The 19,922-nt window shown below is 24.8% G+C and overlaps 6 protein-coding genes across 6 annotated transcripts in view; 3 read left to right on the top strand and 3 right to left on the bottom strand.

Annotated features, from left to right (window-relative positions):
• Positions 1-3,355: 3,355 nt before the first annotated feature.
• Positions 3,356-4,990, top strand: NAEGRDRAFT_76282 (uncharacterized protein; the record flags this gene model as incomplete). Its single annotated transcript, XM_002668754.1, has 2 exons — positions 3,356-3,982; positions 4,127-4,990. 2 exons carry the CDS (start codon positions 3,356-3,358, stop codon positions 4,988-4,990), a joined length of 1,491 nt encoding a protein of 496 aa, XP_002668800.1.
• Positions 4,991-5,281: 291 nt separating this feature from the next.
• On the top strand, positions 5,282-8,302 carry NAEGRDRAFT_82312 (fumarate reductase; the record flags this gene model as incomplete). The annotated part of the gene is made up of 1 exon (XM_002668753.1): positions 5,282-8,302. The coding sequence occupies one exon, from the start codon at positions 5,282-5,284 to the stop codon at positions 8,261-8,263; it is 2,982 nt and encodes a 993-aa protein (XP_002668799.1). The 3' UTR covers positions 8,264-8,302.
• A 275-nt stretch (positions 8,303-8,577) lies between these two features.
• On the bottom strand, positions 8,578-9,111 carry NAEGRDRAFT_76280 (uncharacterized protein; the record flags this gene model as incomplete). Its single annotated transcript, XM_002668750.1, has 1 exon — positions 8,578-9,111. One exon carries the CDS (start codon positions 9,109-9,111, stop codon positions 8,578-8,580), a length of 534 nt encoding a protein of 177 aa, XP_002668796.1.
• A 3,629-nt stretch (positions 9,112-12,740) lies between these two features.
• Positions 12,741-14,558, bottom strand: NAEGRDRAFT_76279 (uncharacterized protein; the record flags this gene model as incomplete). The annotated part of the gene is made up of 2 exons (XM_002668749.1): positions 12,741-12,787; positions 13,616-14,558. The coding sequence occupies 2 exons, from the start codon at positions 14,556-14,558 to the stop codon at positions 12,741-12,743; spliced, it is 990 nt and encodes a 329-aa protein (XP_002668795.1).
• Positions 14,559-15,667: 1,109 nt separating this feature from the next.
• Positions 15,668-17,223, bottom strand: NAEGRDRAFT_82311 (uncharacterized protein; the record flags this gene model as incomplete). Its single annotated transcript, XM_002668748.1, has 1 exon — positions 15,668-17,223. The coding sequence occupies one exon, from the start codon at positions 17,221-17,223 to the stop codon at positions 15,706-15,708; it is 1,518 nt and encodes a 505-aa protein (XP_002668794.1). The 3' UTR covers positions 15,668-15,705.
• Positions 17,224-17,660: 437 nt separating this feature from the next.
• NAEGRDRAFT_82310 (WD40 repeat domain-containing protein) overlaps positions 17,661-19,922 on the top strand; it is a gene marked incomplete at its 3' end in the record, with an annotated part of 4,226 nt that continues 1,964 nt past the window's right edge. The window contains exons 1-2 of the mRNA XM_002668752.1: positions 17,661-18,012; positions 18,089-19,905. Of these exons, the coding sequence (XP_002668798.1) occupies positions 17,726-18,012; positions 18,089-19,905 (2,104 nt within the window). The 5' untranslated portion in view covers positions 17,661-17,725. The remainder of the gene's footprint in view (positions 18,013-18,088; positions 19,906-19,922) is intronic.

Below are 19,922 nucleotides of genomic sequence, written 5' to 3'. Positions count from 1 at the left end.
CGAAGTACTAATTACATGATAATAATTAATGACATTTAACAATTTTCACAATAATAAAAATGACTCTAAAGAGAAAGGAATATATTCATAATGATGCAAATATTGATACCATTTCAAAATGGGAAATGAAGAAAATACAAAAGATGGAAGATTTTAAAAGAGCCTTTAATAATCCCACTTTGCCATTGAATGATGATGATGAAATAAAAGATTGGATAAAACAAGATCAAGAAAGACGTTCTATTGAAATATTATCATTATCATCATCATCATTATATTTAGATTCTAATTTAATAGAATTATTAAAGAATAATTTACCAATAGAATTAATATATGAAATTATTGATTTTATTCCAACCTATTCGGAAAGAACATGTTTTATTACAAATTATGAAATATTAAAGAGAAATGCACGAATTGCTGATAAAAATGTTGAAGAAATTATTAAAGAATTACCAGATTCATTAAATCCATATATATTACAACAAAGAAGAACATTTGATTGTAGAATGATAATTGATAATAATATTGTAACATTTCACAAAATGAGATTAATTAATAGAGAATATGCATTGAGAATGAAATTTAAAATATTTAATATTGAACATTTAGATTTAACATCAATATTAATTTATATTCATCAATATAATTTTGATATCACTTCACCTTTTATTTCATTTTTATCATTTATAAAAGATCAACAATATTTTCATGATGGAAATGAAATTTCTAATATTTTAATGTATTTCCATAAAAATGAAATTATAACATCCATTTATTTAAATCAAATAACCAACAACAACAACAAAATGGAAAGAACAAGTGATCAAATTCAAATTTAAATTTACATGACATGTTTGATATTTATAATAGTATTATACCATTACAATTATCATCATTATTTACTCATGATAATGAAAAACATGCTACAACATTGGCCAAATCATTTGATTCAATTGGAAAGAATACATTTTTAAAATCAATTTCAATATTATATTATAATAATGATGAATTATTACCTTTTATATTAGAATGTTGTGTTGAATTAAATAAATTACAATATTATGGATTGGATGATAATATTCTATATGAATGTAATAATATTATGAAACATGAAAAATTAGAAATATTTGAAATTATTTTACCAAAACAATTTGATGAATTTGGTATAGATTTAATTCAAGATATTTCAAATGTATTTCCAAATTTAAAAGAATTAAATATATCTTGTTTAGAACAAGAAGAAGAAACAATTAATGAAATTATTGAAGAAATTGATTATGATTTATTATTAAAACCATTATCATTATTTTATAATGGAAATAATATAATAAATTTAATACCTTCTAATAATATTAATAATAATATTAATGATTATATTAATAATTATATTAATAATAATACTTTAAATAATAATACTTTAAATAATATTAATAATAACAATAATAATAATACTTTAAATAATAATAATATTTTAAATAATAATAATAATAATAACATGTTATCAAATGAAATGATAAAAATATCAATTAATAGTCCTCCATATTTAACAAATGAATTAATTGTTAAATCAATAATTAAAATGCAAAAAATTAATATTAAAGTATATTTTAAATTTATATTTACACATGAAGAATTATTTGATCGTAAAATAATTATGGATCTACTTTTTATTAATGAAAAATTTCCAATTGAAGCAACTCCATGTGATTTATATTTTAGAGATACATCAATACTTTTATATTGTATATATATAGTAAATGAATATCAAAATGGAAGAATTGAATATTCAACATTAGATTTTTATAAAATTGATTTAGCTATTAAATATGGATGGAATATAAATGAAATGTATGATGAAATATTACCCTATTCAAGTTCAAATTGTTCTAAATTAATAATTCCATTATTGAGATTTAAATATAATAATATTATTAATATTAATATTAATAATACTGAATATAATGATAATAATAATAATAATAATAATACTGAATATAATATTAATAATAATAATGATAAAAAATTCTTTAAATTATTAACAAATTGTATAATATCACATGTAATGATGAGTACAACAGTAGTAGAATTAAATGGTTCAATATTAGAAATTGTAAATTATTTAAGAAATTGTTTTGAAAATGAAGAAATTAAATATTCAGAAATATTTGAACCAATTAAATGTATAACTCCATTAACATTTAATCAACCTATTATTACAATACCATTTTTATCATTTATTAACCTTCCTAAATTATTACCAATTTCATCTATTATATTAGAATATGCTAATGAAAAAGATTTATTATATCAAAATGAAAATGGTGATACTATATTAACTATATATAGACAAAATCAACCATGTCATGTTTTATTTGATAAAATATTAATGAAATCTCCTCAACTTGGTAAAATATCAAATAATCAATTAAGAAATCCATTACATTTTTTAGCTGCTCACTCTGATAATTTTAGTTTTTATTTATATTGTAAAAATATAATAGGAATGAATAGTTATCAAAAAGATTGTCAAGATTTACCTCCATTTAAATATATGCCATATCATTTTAAATTAAAATTTAAAGAATTGGAATAATTTATTAATAATAATAATAATTATAATAATTATATATATTGAATATATTGTTGAATATTATAGTAGTACATTGATTATGTTGGCTAATATTGTTGAAATCAAATTGACAATAGTGAGTAAAATGGAAATTATTACTGTAAAATATTTGGCGCCAAACAGTTCTTAATGAACTTGTAATATAATTGATCATTTAATGTACATAAAAGGAATGTGTATTATGCTCCTAAATAGTTGTTTATAAAAGAATCACTACAGGTGTTTATTGGTTGAGAATGTAGTTACAAATTTACAACCCTCCCTCATTCATGATGATAATTTCAATTTGTCCTCACTTTAATAGTACACATATAATAATACGTTATACTATTTACTTTTCAATGTATAATAATTACATATATTGTAAAGAGGTATAATAGAGATTGAGTCATTAGAGACATATTATTTCAATTGGCAAGTCAATCATAAAAGAGATAATAAATTTCATATTATTTTCAATATTTCATTCATTGTGCATGTGGGTGATGACGTTTTCATTATTTTTTTAATTAGAAGAAAAAAATTACGATTCTTCAATTAATAATAACTGCGAAAAAACATCTCAACAACAATAACCTCTCTCTCTTTCATTGAATATATAATCAATATATATATATTAGAAACAGCACACACACTCTCTCTTTCTAGGTGTGTCATTCATTGTGAATCAAAACATTCTAACAGCGCTGTGTTCAGCAATATTATTATTGTATTATATCAACAATGTACAATAATAATTCCTTCATTAATAATAATAATAATAATAACAATTCAAATTCCAATACAAATACTACTAACAATAATAATATGGATAATTTAATTAATAATTTTAATTATCTTCAAATTGGAAATAATGATAAAACCAATAGATCCTATAATAATTATCAATCTTCATCAAAATCTACAACAACAAGTACTACTACAACCACTAATAATACAAATAATATAACTAATCAACCTGGAAATGAATCACCAACTAGAAAAACCAAATCCATCAATTCAAAACAACAACCTTCCACTAGCCTAGTCAATTCATCTATTCAACAACAACAACAACCAAATAATAATTCATCTACTACTACTACTACTACTACAGCAGCAGCAACCTCAACAACATCACCACCAACACGACAAGGCAAAGTAGTTTCTTATAGTGCTGTTAAAGTGATTGGTAATGGTAGTTTTGGTGTTGTATTTCTAGCTAAAGTACAAGAAACAGGAGATATAGTAGCTATTAAGAAAGTACTTCAAGATAAGAGATTTAAAAATAGAGAATTACAAGTAATGAAAACATTATCACATCCAAATGTTGTTGAATTGAAAAATTATTTTTATTCAAGAGGTGATAGAGTAAGTTTTTATATTTATAATATTTTTAATAATTTTAATATTTTTAATAATTTTAATATTTTTAATAATAATAATATTTATAATAATAATATTTATATCTATAATAATATTTAAAAAACAATTTAAAACAATTTAAAATAATAGGATCCAGAAGAAGTATATTTAAATTTAGTATTAGAATATGTACCTGATACAGTTTATAGATTTTGTATGAATTATGCTAAACATAATTCCTATGTACCAAGTATTTATGTTAAATTATTTGTATTTCAATTATTACGTTCAGTGATATATATACATTCACTTGGTATTTGTCATCGTGATATAAAACCACAAAATTTATTAATAGATCCAGTGAGTGGAATTTTAAAATTATGTGATTTTGGAAATGCAAAACAATTAAAAGAAGGAGAACCTAACGTATCATATATTTGTTCAAGATATTATAGAGCACCTGAATTAATATTTCAATCAACAAAATATACTTGTTCAGTTGATGTATGGTCATGTGGATGTGTTATGGGTGAATTAATGTTAGGTACTCCTTTATTTCAAGGTGAAAGTTCAGTTGATCAATTAGTTGAAATTATTAAAGTATTAGGTGCTCCTTCTAAACAAGATATTTTAGCAATGAATAAGAATTATACTGAATTTAAATTTCCACAAGTTAAACCAAATCCATGGGATCAAGTTTTTGCAGATAGATTTCAATTTTTACAACGTAATTATCAAGCTAATAATGGTTCAAATTCTGGTTCACAAATTGATCCTTTCATTGAAATGAATAATAGTGTTGATTTAATTACAAAATTATTACAATATGATCCAAAACGTAGAATTACTCCAATGGATGCTTTAGCTCATCCTTTCTTTGATGAATTAAGAATACCCAATGTTAAATTACCAAATGGTAAACCTTTACCTTCTCATTTATTCATCTTTTCAGATCAAGAATGGTCAATGTTACAAAATCAAGATTTAAAAGATTCTATTTTACCAAGACAATAGATTTTTTTTTATATAATATATATATTATTTAAGAATTATATTGATTTTTATTATATTGATTTTTATATGACATTGATTATTTGAGAAGTTTAAAAGAGAGAAAAATAAAGTAAAATTGAGTACAATTATATTATGAAGATTGAATACAACAACAACAAACATCGATCTATTGACTATTTTTAAACCTTACGAAAATGTTCAAATGTCTCAAATAGTACCCTTTCACTTACTATCACTTATACAACAAGCAGCAACAAAGGGATTTGATCAACAATAAAAAGTGAAAAAAAAATGTTGAGTAAATTACTTATTCTCACAACAGCCTTGATTGCAATAGTCTTATCATTATTGTATTCAAGTAATGTTAATTTATATAAAAATCCTAAACATACAGAATCATTATTAAATAGTAATATTAGTAATAAATTAAAATATATTGAAAAGGATGGATCTAAAATAGCCTATATTGAATTGGGTGATTTGAATGGACATGCAGTTATTCAATTACATCCTACACCTGGATCACTTTCATATGGACATTTAAATGAAGATGAATTAGCTAAAAAACATTCTATTAGATTAATTAAATTTGATAGACCTGGTATTGGTCAATCTTTTTTAAATACTAACAATAATACTTTAAATACTTGTTCATGTTCTAAAGAACAATATTATTTAATTATGAATTCTATTCAATCTATTGTTAATGAATTAAAATTAAATTCATATAGTTTAATTGGTCATCAATTAGGTGCTTTTTATACTTTATTATATTATAAACAATTACAACAATTAAATAATAATATTGAAAATATTGAAAATATAGTTTTATTTTCACCAATATTACCAATTAATAATTCAATTATTAATGAAAAGATTACAATTGATAAAATAATTGAATTAATTAAAGATTATAAATCTATTCATAAATTAATTTCAATTATTTATAATAAAATATTAGGTAAAAAGACATCATCTATTTTATTTAAAAAATTATATAAATTAATTACAAATATATTACCTACTAGATCTATTTTATTACCATTATTAAAACATTGTAATTTAAATAATTTAAATGAAAATGATAATAATAGTATTCATAATTCTATTAATCAAAATACAATTACATTATTTGAAGAATTTAATTATTTTTATAATTATGATGATAATATTATTGATAGTAATAATAATAATTTAAATAATATTTTATTAAATAATAGTGATAGGATTAAAATTTATACAAATTTAAATAGTGAATTTGAACAAGCTTTAGAATTTATCCAAAATAAGATTCATAAAAAACAAATTCCAAATTTGAACCCAACAACCACCACTACTTCCACCACTCAACCAAGCACATCAACTACAACAACAACACCTCAAGCTGAAACTACTACTACTACTGCTGCTACTCCAAGTACTCCAACAACAACCCCTACAGTTACTGCTGAAACCAAACAAGTAGAATCAAAGGCTAAAGTTGAACAACAACAACAAGAAGAACCAACAACAACTACTCCTACTAGCACCACTCCTACTACTACTACTAAACAACAACAAGAAGAGGTTACTACACCTATCACTACTACTCCAACAAGTGATCAAAAACAATCCGATACCACTACTACCAATCAACCAAGTATGGACACTCCAACTGTTGAACAATCTACTACACAATCCACCACCACTACTGAATCTACATCTACAACTAATCAATCATCATCATCACCAATAAAAGTAGCAGTGATTGGAGGTGGACTTGCAGGATTATCAGCAGCTATTGAAATTGCAGAATTAGGAGGTTATGTTTATTTAATTGAAAAAGAAGAACGTACAGGTGGTAATAGTGCTAAAGCAACATCAGGTATTAATGGAGTATTAACTAAAGCACAGGAAAGATTATCAATTCCTGATACAGTTGATTTATTTATATCTGATACTACTAAATCAGGTAAACAAGCAGGTAATCCTAAATTAATTTCAACACTTGTTAAAGAATCAACAAGTGCAATTGAATTTTTAGAAAATCATGGTATTGGAATGGAATTAGTAACACAATGTGGTGGTCATTCAATGGCACGTACACATCGTTCTGCTCCACCTAAAGTTGGACGTGCAATGAATGTTGGTGCTGAAATTACTTTTAAATTATTAAATTATATTAAGAATAATTTAAATGATAGAGTTACTGTAATGACAAGTACTAAAATGATTGGTTTTTTAACTTTAATTGATGAAAATAATAATACAATTGTAACAGGTATTAAATATATTACTCTTGAACAAGAATCAAAAGAACAATCAAAAGAATCACAATCAGAACAATTAAAAGAATTAAAAGAACAACAAGTTAAAGAATTAAAAGTATCATCAGTTGTATTAACAACAGGTGGATATGCAGCAGATAGAGAAGGATATTTAAAAGAATATGCACCACAATTATCAAAATTACCAACTACTAATGGTAAATTTGCTAATGGAGAAGGTATTAGAATGGCAGTTAAAGAATTAGGAGCCTCATTAATACATATGGAATCTATTCAAGTACATCCAACTGGATTTATTGATCCATTAAATCCTAAAAGTATGACAGTATTTTTAGCAGCTGAAGCATTACGTGCTTATGGTGGTATTATAGTTAATGAGAATGGTAATAGATTTTGTAATGAATTAGGTAGAAGAGATTATGTTTCTGATATGATATTTAAAAATTGTAAATCTGAAATTGAAAATGGACATACTACTGCTTATATGATTATGAATGATCATGTTGCTAAATCTTTTAGTGAATCTTTATTATCTTTTTATATTGGTAAAGGTTTTATTAAGAAATTTAATAATTTACAACATGCTCATCAAGAATCATTACAACATTTAAATTTACAACAATTAATTAATACTATTGAAAATTATAATCATTTTTATAATCAATATCAATTAAATAATTCAATTGTAGATGATTTTGGAAAGAATTTATTCCCAACTCTATTTAATTTAAATGATACCATTTATATTTCAAGAATTACACCTTCCATTCACTATACACATGGTGGTTTATTATTTGATGAAAAGGCAAGAGTTTTAAGAAGAATTGCAAATGATAATACTGTTGAACCAATTCAAGGTTTATATACTGCAGGTGAAGCATCAGGTGGATTACATGGTTTAAATAGATTGGCTGGTAATAGTTTATTGGAATGTGTTGTTTATGGAAGAATTGCTGCTCATGAAATTATTAACAATGATTCCAACAAACAACAATCAAAACTTTAAATAAATTATTGAATTAAACGATTCAGTTCTGTTCTTTGATCCTAAGAGTGGATGTAGTTGGTGGTAGTGGTAGCTGGACGCTGTTGAATACACCTCCAAAGCCAAAAATTAATAAATGTTCTATTTTTAAAATTTAACTTTATGGAAATTCATGAAAAACGAGTATTGGTTGAACATTTCTTTGCCTGCAATACTATGAATCAAACATTTACCAATTATTTGATTTAGTGCAACATAGCCAGTTGTTGCATGAATGTTTGAATTTACAACACCATAGTATACATATTGGTCCTGTTCAGTATCATTTTCATCAATTATTGGTTGTTGAGTTTTGAAATATTTACATCTGGTTTGAATTTGATCAAATGAAAGACATTCTTGCACTCCAATGTATCATTTTGAGGAGTAATGACATGCTGTAAAGATGTATTTGCAGAGGAGCTGAGCTTTACTGGTTTTTCTGGTTTAGATAAACATAATCTCTTTAACGGTTGATGTTCTATTGCACTCTTTGTGTTGGTTTGATGTTTAAAATTGATATGATCGACGTATTCCTCCATTGTGGTGTAATGTTTATCACAACACACTTTTGGAAACTTGATGGAATGTTCTTTTGTAATATGTTTCAACAACGTTTCAGATTTGACACAACTATAATCACATAAACAACATCCAAGTTTTTCCTTAGTAAAATTTTTACACTCAGAGTTTTCACAGTTACATTTAATTTGAATCTTGAATTTTGCACTTGAAATTGGTTGGTAAAATACTGTGTGTAAAGATTTCTTGCAAGAATCACAGCGTCTTTCAAAATAGATACCTTGTTCCTTGTTATTTTGTAAAGACATTTTTTTTCGTCTAAAAACTGGCTTTCGACTGAAAATTCGAATCAAAAAAACACAATAAATGCCAGGTAAGTAATTCTACATCAACCTTGTAACTTTTCCATCAACTGCCAATTTTACTTCATTTCAGCATCATCACCATCATGTGCGTAAAAGTAAGTAGTTTAACACCATTTATTCAACATAAATTATTCTAATAACAAAGAAGAAGACTAAATTAACCATAACATGTTTACCAGAAGCCACATATGAAAAGTTGGCTGACTGTTATCCCAAGGCTGCAGTGGGATGGAAGGATACTCAACGAGCGTAAGTAAGCAAGTTGTTAGTTAGTTATTTGATTTTATATAGATTAAAAAGAGAAGTTATGCAATGTATTCGAATTTACTGTAAGCGAAAAGGGATTCCCCAAAATGATACTGCCATGAGTTCATGTAAAGATTGTCTGCAATTAACTTTTGGTGAAACATTGCGCAGAAAACATGTTAATGGATTGTCAACGGATACATATAAATAAGTGCAAAGTATTCTAAGTGAAGTTTATCCTTAATTATTTATTAATTATTTTCCAACAATTAATTAGAGCTATTGTTAATGTCAGTAAGATATTCAGCAATCTGTGGAGTTCTTTTAAAAGAAAGAGTCTAATAGAATTAAAGAAAAAAGAGAAGCCAAAAAGAAAGAAGAATTCCAATGTCGAAGTTTCTAATATATAGAAGGAGTTCAATCCTCAATTCAACAACAGAAATTCAACCTTCTACCTCTTCACCAACAAGAGAACATGTCAGAGCCAACAATGGTCAATTCTCTTCATTGCAGAGCTATGTTGCAGAAGATGAACAAGTTGTTTTTTTAACACTTGTTAAAGATTGGATCAAAAAACCTGACAAGAGCAACACAACCTTCAGCAGACGCAATTAATTTGCTTGATATGGAATCAGATGGTGCAGATCTTTATTCAGATAATGGTCAATCAGACTCAGAAGAAGCACAACAATTGTAAATAAATTAATCAGTTTTACTCAAATTATGAAAATTGTAAATTAAGGGAAACTTTCAGTCAAATGAACCAACACACTAAAAGCCGCATAGAAACTAAATGTTCACCGAATAGTCACTGAATGTTTACCATATAATAACTGAATGGTTACTGAATATTTATTGAATAGTTACCCACCAATTTCATTCCTTTACCCAACAATCAACCTACTACCAACCAACGAACCAACCAAATCGTTCGAAGTTGGGGAAAATTAAATTAGGGTTGTGGATGGGGTTTAGAGGGAACAAAGCCAACTAAAAACCAACTATTACACTGTCTATTACCCAAGTACTCCACTCTTAGGTTATTCTCATTGAAAGATCATGTATCTTAGAAGCAGCTGACATTTCGGTCTGGAACTTTGTTCGACTACTCAAAATACACATTTTATTCTAAATTTGCTTTTTTGTTGGATTCATTGTATGTTGCTAGTGATTGAGATCTAGGAAGGCAACTTACATTTTTTCTAAGTAAATTTACTCAGAATTATTCATGAAGTAACTGCCAATTCTCCAAATTCAATCTCCATTCCTTCTCTATTGTAACTGATCTCCTCCAATTGCCAAGTTGGTATAAACACACAAACAATAACTTAGGAAGCAGTTTGCTAGTTCTATCGCAAACAGTCTGCTGAGTGGTAGTGACTTTACAATCCCCTAAATATTGTAATGTGCTTACAGTTAAGTTATTTTTTCGGAGATAGTCAACTTTGAGCATAGGAATACTCTTTAACATCTAGAAAACGGAACATAGGAGTTAAGCGGCAGGTATAGTGATGATCACACATTTACTATAGTCTTAGAATACAAACAAGAGTGGATCTCAAACAGCATTATTAAATTGGAATAATAGAACAAGGATAATCGTTCACTGTTGATGTTTGCATACATTCACTAATATATCCCTCACTGTTCGCATTTCGGAATTCAATAGATATACACTTACACAACCATGTTTTCATGAGTATACTTTAACAACAAACGAGAGAGAACACTGTGTTAGACTGTCACTGCATTTACAGACTTCTGGAGAAGATCAATTAACTTTGGCAGATTTCGAGGATTGGAAAGATCTTGAGTTCAATGAAGGAAAAGGACGTCCATGTTAAACTTGATAATAAGTTAATACTACTGCCCATCCAATCACTTACCTTTATTTCACACAATAACTGGCATTAATTTTGGACGATTTTTGTTTATGATGTAACTTCTCTCTAAAGGGAAGCTATTCAATTCAGCTATTCAATTCTGATTATCACTCAATTTCGAGAGAAGTTTTATGTGATTGAATTTTGATCAACTTTAAAAAAAATGCAAAACTTGCCATCAGAAATATTCTACCATCAAATAATACCCTTTACTAACGGAATAAAAGAATGGATTAATTTATGTAACACATGTAAAATAATTAGATTTAAATTTGAAGAATATAAATTTATATTAAAATGTAATGATTATCAAATATTTAAACATTCAAAATTAAATGATGAACAAATATCATTATCCGAATATGGAACTAAATTAAGTGATGAATTTATTAATATAATGAAATCTAATTTATTTTCTTCAATTCATTTAATTTTATCTAAAAATATTAAAATATCTAATTATTTAATTAATTTAATTATAAATCAACCATCATGTTTAAAATTAATTAAAATTATCGAAATTTCAAATTATTTTGAAAATGTTGAATCTTTAATTTTAAATACAAATTGGAATCAACTTGAAATTTTAAAATTTAAAAATAATGACAATATAAATAATAATATAATTATAGATTTTAACAAATTAAATAATTTATTAATATTTGATTCAAGTAAAAATTTAAAATTTGAAATTCCTAATAATTTAATAACTTGTAATTTAAGAAAATTAAAATTAAAAAATTTATCAATTGAAAGTTATAATTCAATATTTACAAATATTAATTTTCCATATTTAGAAGATTTAGAATTAATAGATTGTAATATAATAACAAGTTTAATTCCAAATAATTTAAAACATTTTAAATATACTAAAATAATTGATGAACAATTATGTGAAATGTTAGAAAAATTTAAAAATTTACAAAGTTTAGAAATTTCTATTAAAAATCCAAATATATTAAAATATTTATTTGAATCAATTTATTTACAAAATATTTTAAAATTAAAAATAAATATAGCTGTATATAAATTAGAAAATGAATTAATTTGGGAATATTTATTAAATGGAACTTTAAAAAATTTAAAACATTTTTATATGGGTAATTTACAATTAAATAATATAAATTCAGTAATATTTAATTTAGAAAGTATTTATATTAATAATTTTAATATAAATGATAATAATATTATTTTAGAAAATATAAAATATTTAAAAATTGAAAATGTTACAACAATTTCCTTTTTAAAATATTTAAAAAAATTAAATTATTTATCAATTAAATTTAATGTTGATTTAAATAATGTTATTAAAAATACATCTTTCATTAATTGTTCAAATTTAGAAACTAAAATTAAAATCAAGAAGTGATAATTTTAATTTAAAGTTAAATTTTTATAAAAATAATATAAATGATGAGATTTAGAAATTAATTTATTATCAATTTATTTAAATTTAAAATCAATTTGTAAAACATCTTTAAATGTAAAATCTATTAAATTTATTAATAATTATGATAATGATTCTATTATTGAATTAATTACTAATAATAGTAATTTTAAAAATTTAAAAGAATTAGAATGTAATATATTTATTGATACAGCATTTAAATTATTTAAATTAAATAATATTAAATATTTAACTTTAAATTTAAATACTTTTAATAATAAAATTAAATTTATTGGAAATGTAAAAGAATTGGAACAATTAATTATTAATTTAGAATATGGATATTATAATGAACAATTAATATCATTTCAAAGTCCATATCATTTATTATAAATATATATTTTCAAAAAGATGGAATAAAAATAAAGGGAAATTATTCAGAATAAAAAGATATGTTAATTTTATTAAAAATATAAACAAACACTCTACATTTTTATTAAATATTAATAATAATTAGTTTTTTTAAATTTTTCATATTCTTCTTGTCTATTTTTAATAAATTTTAAATCATTTTCATAAAAATAATCCAAACATAAAAAATTATAAATAATAGATAAAGTATCTAAATTTAAAGGCCAATTTAAATGATATGAAATATATTGTAAAGTATTAATAATTAATTTTAAATGATTAGGTAAATATTTATGATATTTAATTGACCATTGAAAATTTAAATTCCAATTTAAATTATATTCTTTTAATAAATCTAAAGTAGAAATTTCAATATTATTTTTAATAAAATTAATATTTGAATTTGCACCATTAAATAATAATAAATTAAATAATTCTTCATTTTGATTTGTAATAATTGATAAATGTAGTGGTGTATATTGTATTTTAATATTTATAGTTTGTGGTATAAAATTATCACCTCTTGGATCTGATATTTCATTATATTCTTCTTCATTTATATTTTTAGGATAATTTTCATTTGGTATTTGATATACTGTTTTACCATACATGTTAATATCACTATTATATTTAATTAATAATAATATCATTTCTTTATATTTTTCATAATTATTTTTAGATTTAGATTCATTATTATTATTATTATATTCATCATCACTATCATAAGATTCATTAATATTATTATTATTATTAATATTAATATTATTAATTGATTTAAATAATTTACATGCTAAATGTAAAGGTAATTCTTTTAAATCATCAATAGGACCATATTCAGATGAACCTCTATTAAAAGCAAATAAATTAGTATTAGCATTATGTTCTAATAAACATTTAAATAAATCTAAATTACCATATTTAACACTTTGATATAAAAAAGGAAAAGATGATGAACCATCATATCTCATAGTGTGTGCTTGTCTTTTTTGACATGTATTTGAATCTGCTCCATATTTTAAAAATAATTTGATTAATTCAATATTATTCTTACTTAATACAATTTCAAAGGCTGTACCACTTGATCCACTTCCTTTCCAATTACTACTACCATATATAGCATTTACATTAGCACCTTTACTTAATAATAATTCTATAGCTTGCATTTGTTCTTTCATATCATCCCATCCAAGTAATACTTTATGTATTACTCCATATTCTTCATAGGCTCCCCATACTCCTTCTATTCTTTTATTATAGAATGCATTGGCTCCTTTTTCTATTAATAATAATTTTAATCTATTAAAATCTCTATTAATAGCACTATCTAATAATTCATCATCAAGTGTTTTTTTAATTTCTTCTTCTTCTTCATTAAATTCTTCTTCTTCTTCTTCCTCTTCATTATATTCTTCTTCTTGTTGTTGTTGATCATTTAATTGATCAGATTGTGAATCATGTGACATTTTTTAAATTGATTATTATTATTTTATTAATATTTTAGTGATTATATTCTTTACAAAATTGTTCCATGTTCCTTGACTTTTTGAACTTTGTCAATATATTGAAAAGCCAGAGAGATGCAATATTTCATGTACAGATAGGCTCTCTTAGTAATTTCCACAACATCACCGGATTGAATTCAATTCTCCAAGCGCAGAATCCAACAACTCAACAACTCTATAAGGAATTCACCTCTCAATAACATTTTCAACTTTTAAAGAACTTGACACCAGGGGTACATAGAGCACGAGTGAAATAAATAAACTCACCATTACCTCTCTTTTGTCCAAATAACATACCAGCTGCACAATACACATCATCAGTTTCTAAAAATTGGCTAGAACCAAATTTAATCTCAAAGATTGGAATTCAGTCATTGATTCTTGTTCAGAGCATTCTTGGAGAAGCTTGAAGAGAACAAAGAATGGAATGGTTTTGAATTGCTCGAAAGCATAACCCATTACATCCAAAGTAGCGACAAATCCTAAAACTGGCTTCATCTTTTTACGAGCAACCCTCCAATGTTCCTCACCAATGTACAATGGAAGAACTGCATTGATATTTTCACGTGAGGTACCTGAAATGATTTTTCAAATAGTTCTATCACGAATCTTTTTTACTTCATTTGCAATGAATTCCAATTTCTCTTCAACAATTTTACCATTAACATGGAGATTCTTCATTTGAACTCTTTGAGATTGTACTTGCTGCATCTATTTGGAACTTTTCAATGCATCTGATTTGTAAGTTAAGTTTTTGAATTGGAGATGGATCAACATGTTCACTATTATCTAAAGAGTATGAATTCTCCTCCAATTCTACTGATATATTATAATCAGTATATAGCTCACTCTTAATTAAGAATGAAACAGAGAATGTTTCTTCACTCAATTCATCCAAAGTTGCACGTTCTCTCAAAATTTCATTTCCTTCTTTATCCTTAATAACCAAGTTACAATAGTTAGTTGTTCCTCATCAACACAACTGGCAATTGAAGCTGAATTTTCAGCATACAGGAAAGTACCTCTTGGGCTGAACTGTTGCAATTTTGAAAAACAATATGTGCAATGTTGAGAGCTAGTAGTAACTTTTAATGAAAATAGAACTATTTTACTTTTTATAGTAATTGAGAATAGTTGTAAAATTACTTTCCTTGCCATATTTCTCAATAAATTTTTCCAACATTGGAACAATTTCCTGTTCTAATCCTAGATTTTTCATTGACATGCAAGCATAGTTTGTTGCACTGACTAGAAGGACAAGATTAGTTTGTGATTCGAATGGTTCCATCAATTGGAAAATACGTAATACCTCTTCATCATTGGCAAATCTGAATTCTAAAGTCATTTTCAAGAGTAATAATGGAAAATGAGTTTGTTTTTTTGAATAATATTCCACTTGTTTGAATAATTCTACTGCCATTCGTGGATCTTCCTGTTTTGATAAGACTACACATTTCCAAAATAATAGAGGAAAGAATTTGAAATCTTTGATTATTTCAAGGTTGGATGGTTGTTCATTCTTGAATACATTAAATTTCTCAGTTCTTTTCAATATTTCAACTTTGGCAGGTGATTTGGCTAATAGTTCTAAACATTTGGATCCATAAATAAAATCTTTAGCACTATCTCCAAAATATCCCTTAAATACTAAAATATAAGGATTGGATGGTGTTTTTTTTTCTTCCTCTTCAATAACTGAGAGTACTTTCCATTGATCTTCAATTGTTTGGTGGTCTGCATGTGTTTTAAAAATATTGTACATTCCATTTAGGTTTACAGGTAGTTCAGTTTCCCAATCTAAACACGAATCAAATTCATTCTCAGTGTAAACTTTACCTAAAACTTTTGTCCAACTTGATTCCAATGAAAATTCATCACTACCTTGAGCTGATGTTATGTATAATTGTTTAACTTTAGGATAATGCTTTACAAATAATTTCATGTATTGTAAAGCAGTTACAGGATCATTTTGGTCTAGTGCAGAGAAAATGATTGGAATTAAACAAATCAATTTCTCTCTTGTAAATGGAACTTGTTCATTTACAAAATCCTTTGAATTCAATTCCCATAAACAATATAAATAGGTCACTGGATCATTTTCAACCAAATCTTTACCATCAATTTGAACTCCTGTAAGTGGATTTGGAAAGTATGGTTTCAAATCTTTAAATGAATACCATCCTTGAACAATACCTTTCAGTAAATGTGCAAAAAATTGAGAATATTGAATCAAACTTGAAATATTCACCTCTTTCAATTCTTCCCTATTCTGAACAAGATTATATCGATCAAATGTCAATAAATCTTGTGTGAAAGAAAATAGATCAGCAAATAGGGAGGTATTAGTAATCAAAAGTTTCAAATCAAGTTTCGAAAATTGATTTTCCATTTTCAAATCCTCATGAACTATATTTCTATTTGCCTTTTCCCAAACAATTTTATTCATTACCAAGTCATATAAGTGTCTTACTTGTTCTTCTGTTGGTGGCGGAATTTGATTGTTTAGGATTACATTTTTAGAAAATGTTCTAATTGATTCTTTTCCAATTCTTTTTGAAAATAAAAAGCTTGTTGTGTGATTCTTCTTCAGGGTGTGGTGGCGGATTGTGGATGTGAATGCTCTCATTTTTTTTAATGTGAGTTTAGAATATTCACACTTTTTAAAGTGGCATGTCAGAATCAACAATCATTGAACTGGAACTATTTTGATTGGAAGGAGGAGTTTACACAATGATTAAGAGATAACTTTACAAAATTGTTCCATGTTCCATGCCTTTTTGAATTGTGTCAATGAATATTTAGATATTATACAATAATTCAAGTCTTGTATTATTTACATGGTCAACATTCTGAAAAACAAGAGATGTAATATTTCATGTATGGTTCCATCTCTCTCAATCATATTGTAGACATCAATAGAGAGAGATAGAGATTTTACCTCTCAACTTCATTAAGGGTCAAAAAGTTCATCATTATCATCAACATCTTCACTCTCTCTGATGTGTTGTCTTTCATTTATATACTGTAAATCTTAGTGTCTCTTAAAAATACAAAAAAAAAAGGCTAAACACTTCTATAATATATATCTTTTATAATAATATACTCACTGTAATATTAAATCTATTATAATGACATCATCAAATTCAGTTATTTATCCACGTTTTTTAAAAGCAGCACATTTTCCACCAACTAATTATGAAGAAATGATGGTCGATAAATTACCATCAAAGAAATTAGAATTAGAATTTATTCATGGTGCTTCTAAAAAAGGATGTAAAGGTTGTTATTTTCATATTAATGATGAAAATAAATTAGTATATCCAAGTGCTGCATGTGGTATTGTTTATGATCCTATAAATAATACACAATCTGTTTTTAGAAAACATGATGATGATGTTGTTACCATTGCTAAACAGTATGTTTTATATTTAATAATTTAATTTAATAATAATAATAATTTAATATTAATTGAATTTATATTAAAAATATAGTCCAAATGAATATATATTTGCAAGTGGACAAATAGGTAAAGATGATATGATATATATATGGGATAGTCATGATATAAAAGAACCAATTACTAAATTAGATACACATTTACATTTTAAAAATGGAGGAGTATTAGCAACTAGTTTTTCCAATTCAGGAGAATTATTAGTAACAGTAGGTGGTAATGATACATCATCTATTATATTATTATATAATTGGAAAAAGAATGAATTAATTGCAAGTACAAAATGTTTATCAAGTGAAATATTTGATTTACAATTTTCACCTGATGATTCACAAATTTATATTTGTGGTAAAAAAGTATTAAAAATTTATAATACTAAAGATTTAACATTTAAATCAGGTATATTTGGAAGTAAAGGTACTTTACAAAATTTACATTCTCTATGTTTTAATATGAAAAATCAAGATGCCTATGTTGGATGTGAAGATGGTTCTATTTATTTATTTAGAGATGGTAAATTAATTAATACTATAAATGGACATCATGGTAATGTTTTTACTTTATATCCATTATATGATAAAAATAGTAAATTTAATTATGGTTTTATTAGTGGTGGTAAAGATGGTCAAGTTAAATATTGGAAATTTAATAATTCATTTATTGAATGTTATAAAAGTATTACTATAAATGGATTTGTTAAAAATATAACACATTCTAAATATGATAATAATGTATATGCTAGTAAAGCAAATGGTGATTTATATTTAATTAAAGAAAATGGTGAAATTGAATTGTTATTAATTTCACATTTTGGAACCATGTTAAAACAATTATGGGGATTAGATACATTTAAAGAATTACCTTTATTTGTAACATGTTCAGATGATGGTAGAGTTATTGTATGGAATTGTGAAAATAGAAAACACGCCTCATTATTAAAATTAAATTCATCATTAGAATTGAGAGGTGTATGTGTTTCACCTTCAAATGAACATGTTGCATTCACTTCTAAAGAAGGTCATTTATTTATATATGGTTTTAATTTAGAAAATTATACATTTACAGAAGAACCATTATATACACGTAAAGATTCAAATGAAGAAATTACAACTCTATCTTATAATCATGATGGTACTTTATTAGCAGTTGGTAGTCATGATAATTATATTTATTTATATAATTGTTTAAAGAGTGGTAGTGGAGATTATAAATATATTGGTAAATTAATAGGACATTCATCATTTATTACACATTTAGATATTTCCAAATGTGGTAATTATTTAAAAAGTAATTCAGGTGATTATGAAATATTATTATGGGATTTAAATAGTAAAAAATTAAGTAATTGTTCAAATATAGAAAATATAGAATGGAATTCAATGACATGTCCATTAGGATGGACAGTTAGAGGTATTTGGAAACAAGATTTTAATGGAACAGATGTTAATACATGTCATGTTGATTATGAAAATGAATTAATTATAGTAGGTGAAGATACAACAATGTTATCTTTATATCATTATCCATGTCCAATTATTAAACCATTTGGTTATTCTTATATTGGTCATTGTAGTCATGTTACAAATGTTAAATTTATACATTATAATATTGAAAATGAAAGAATTACAAAATTATTATCATGTGGTGGTGGTGATTTGACTATATTTCAATGGAATTTAATTGATAATAATGATCAATTAGATCAATTAAATACATCTACAGCATTACCTTCTCTTAAAATGGATAGTATGATTGGTGGTGGTTTATATAACCCTAAATCACCACGTGGTCAATCTGCTAATTTATTAGATTCAATGAATCAAAAATCACCAAGAGGTATTTCTACTACTACAAGTAATAGATCTACTTCA

Source organism: Naegleria gruberi, assembly GCF_000004985.1.
Source record: "Naegleria gruberi genomic scaffold NAEGRscaffold_107, whole genome shotgun sequence".
Classification (NCBI taxonomy): domain Eukaryota; phylum Heterolobosea; class Eutetramitea; order Acrasida; family Naegleriidae; genus Naegleria; species Naegleria gruberi.
The sequence above is the reverse complement of the archived record's forward strand: the minus strand, read 5'-3'. Positions and strand labels throughout refer to the sequence as shown.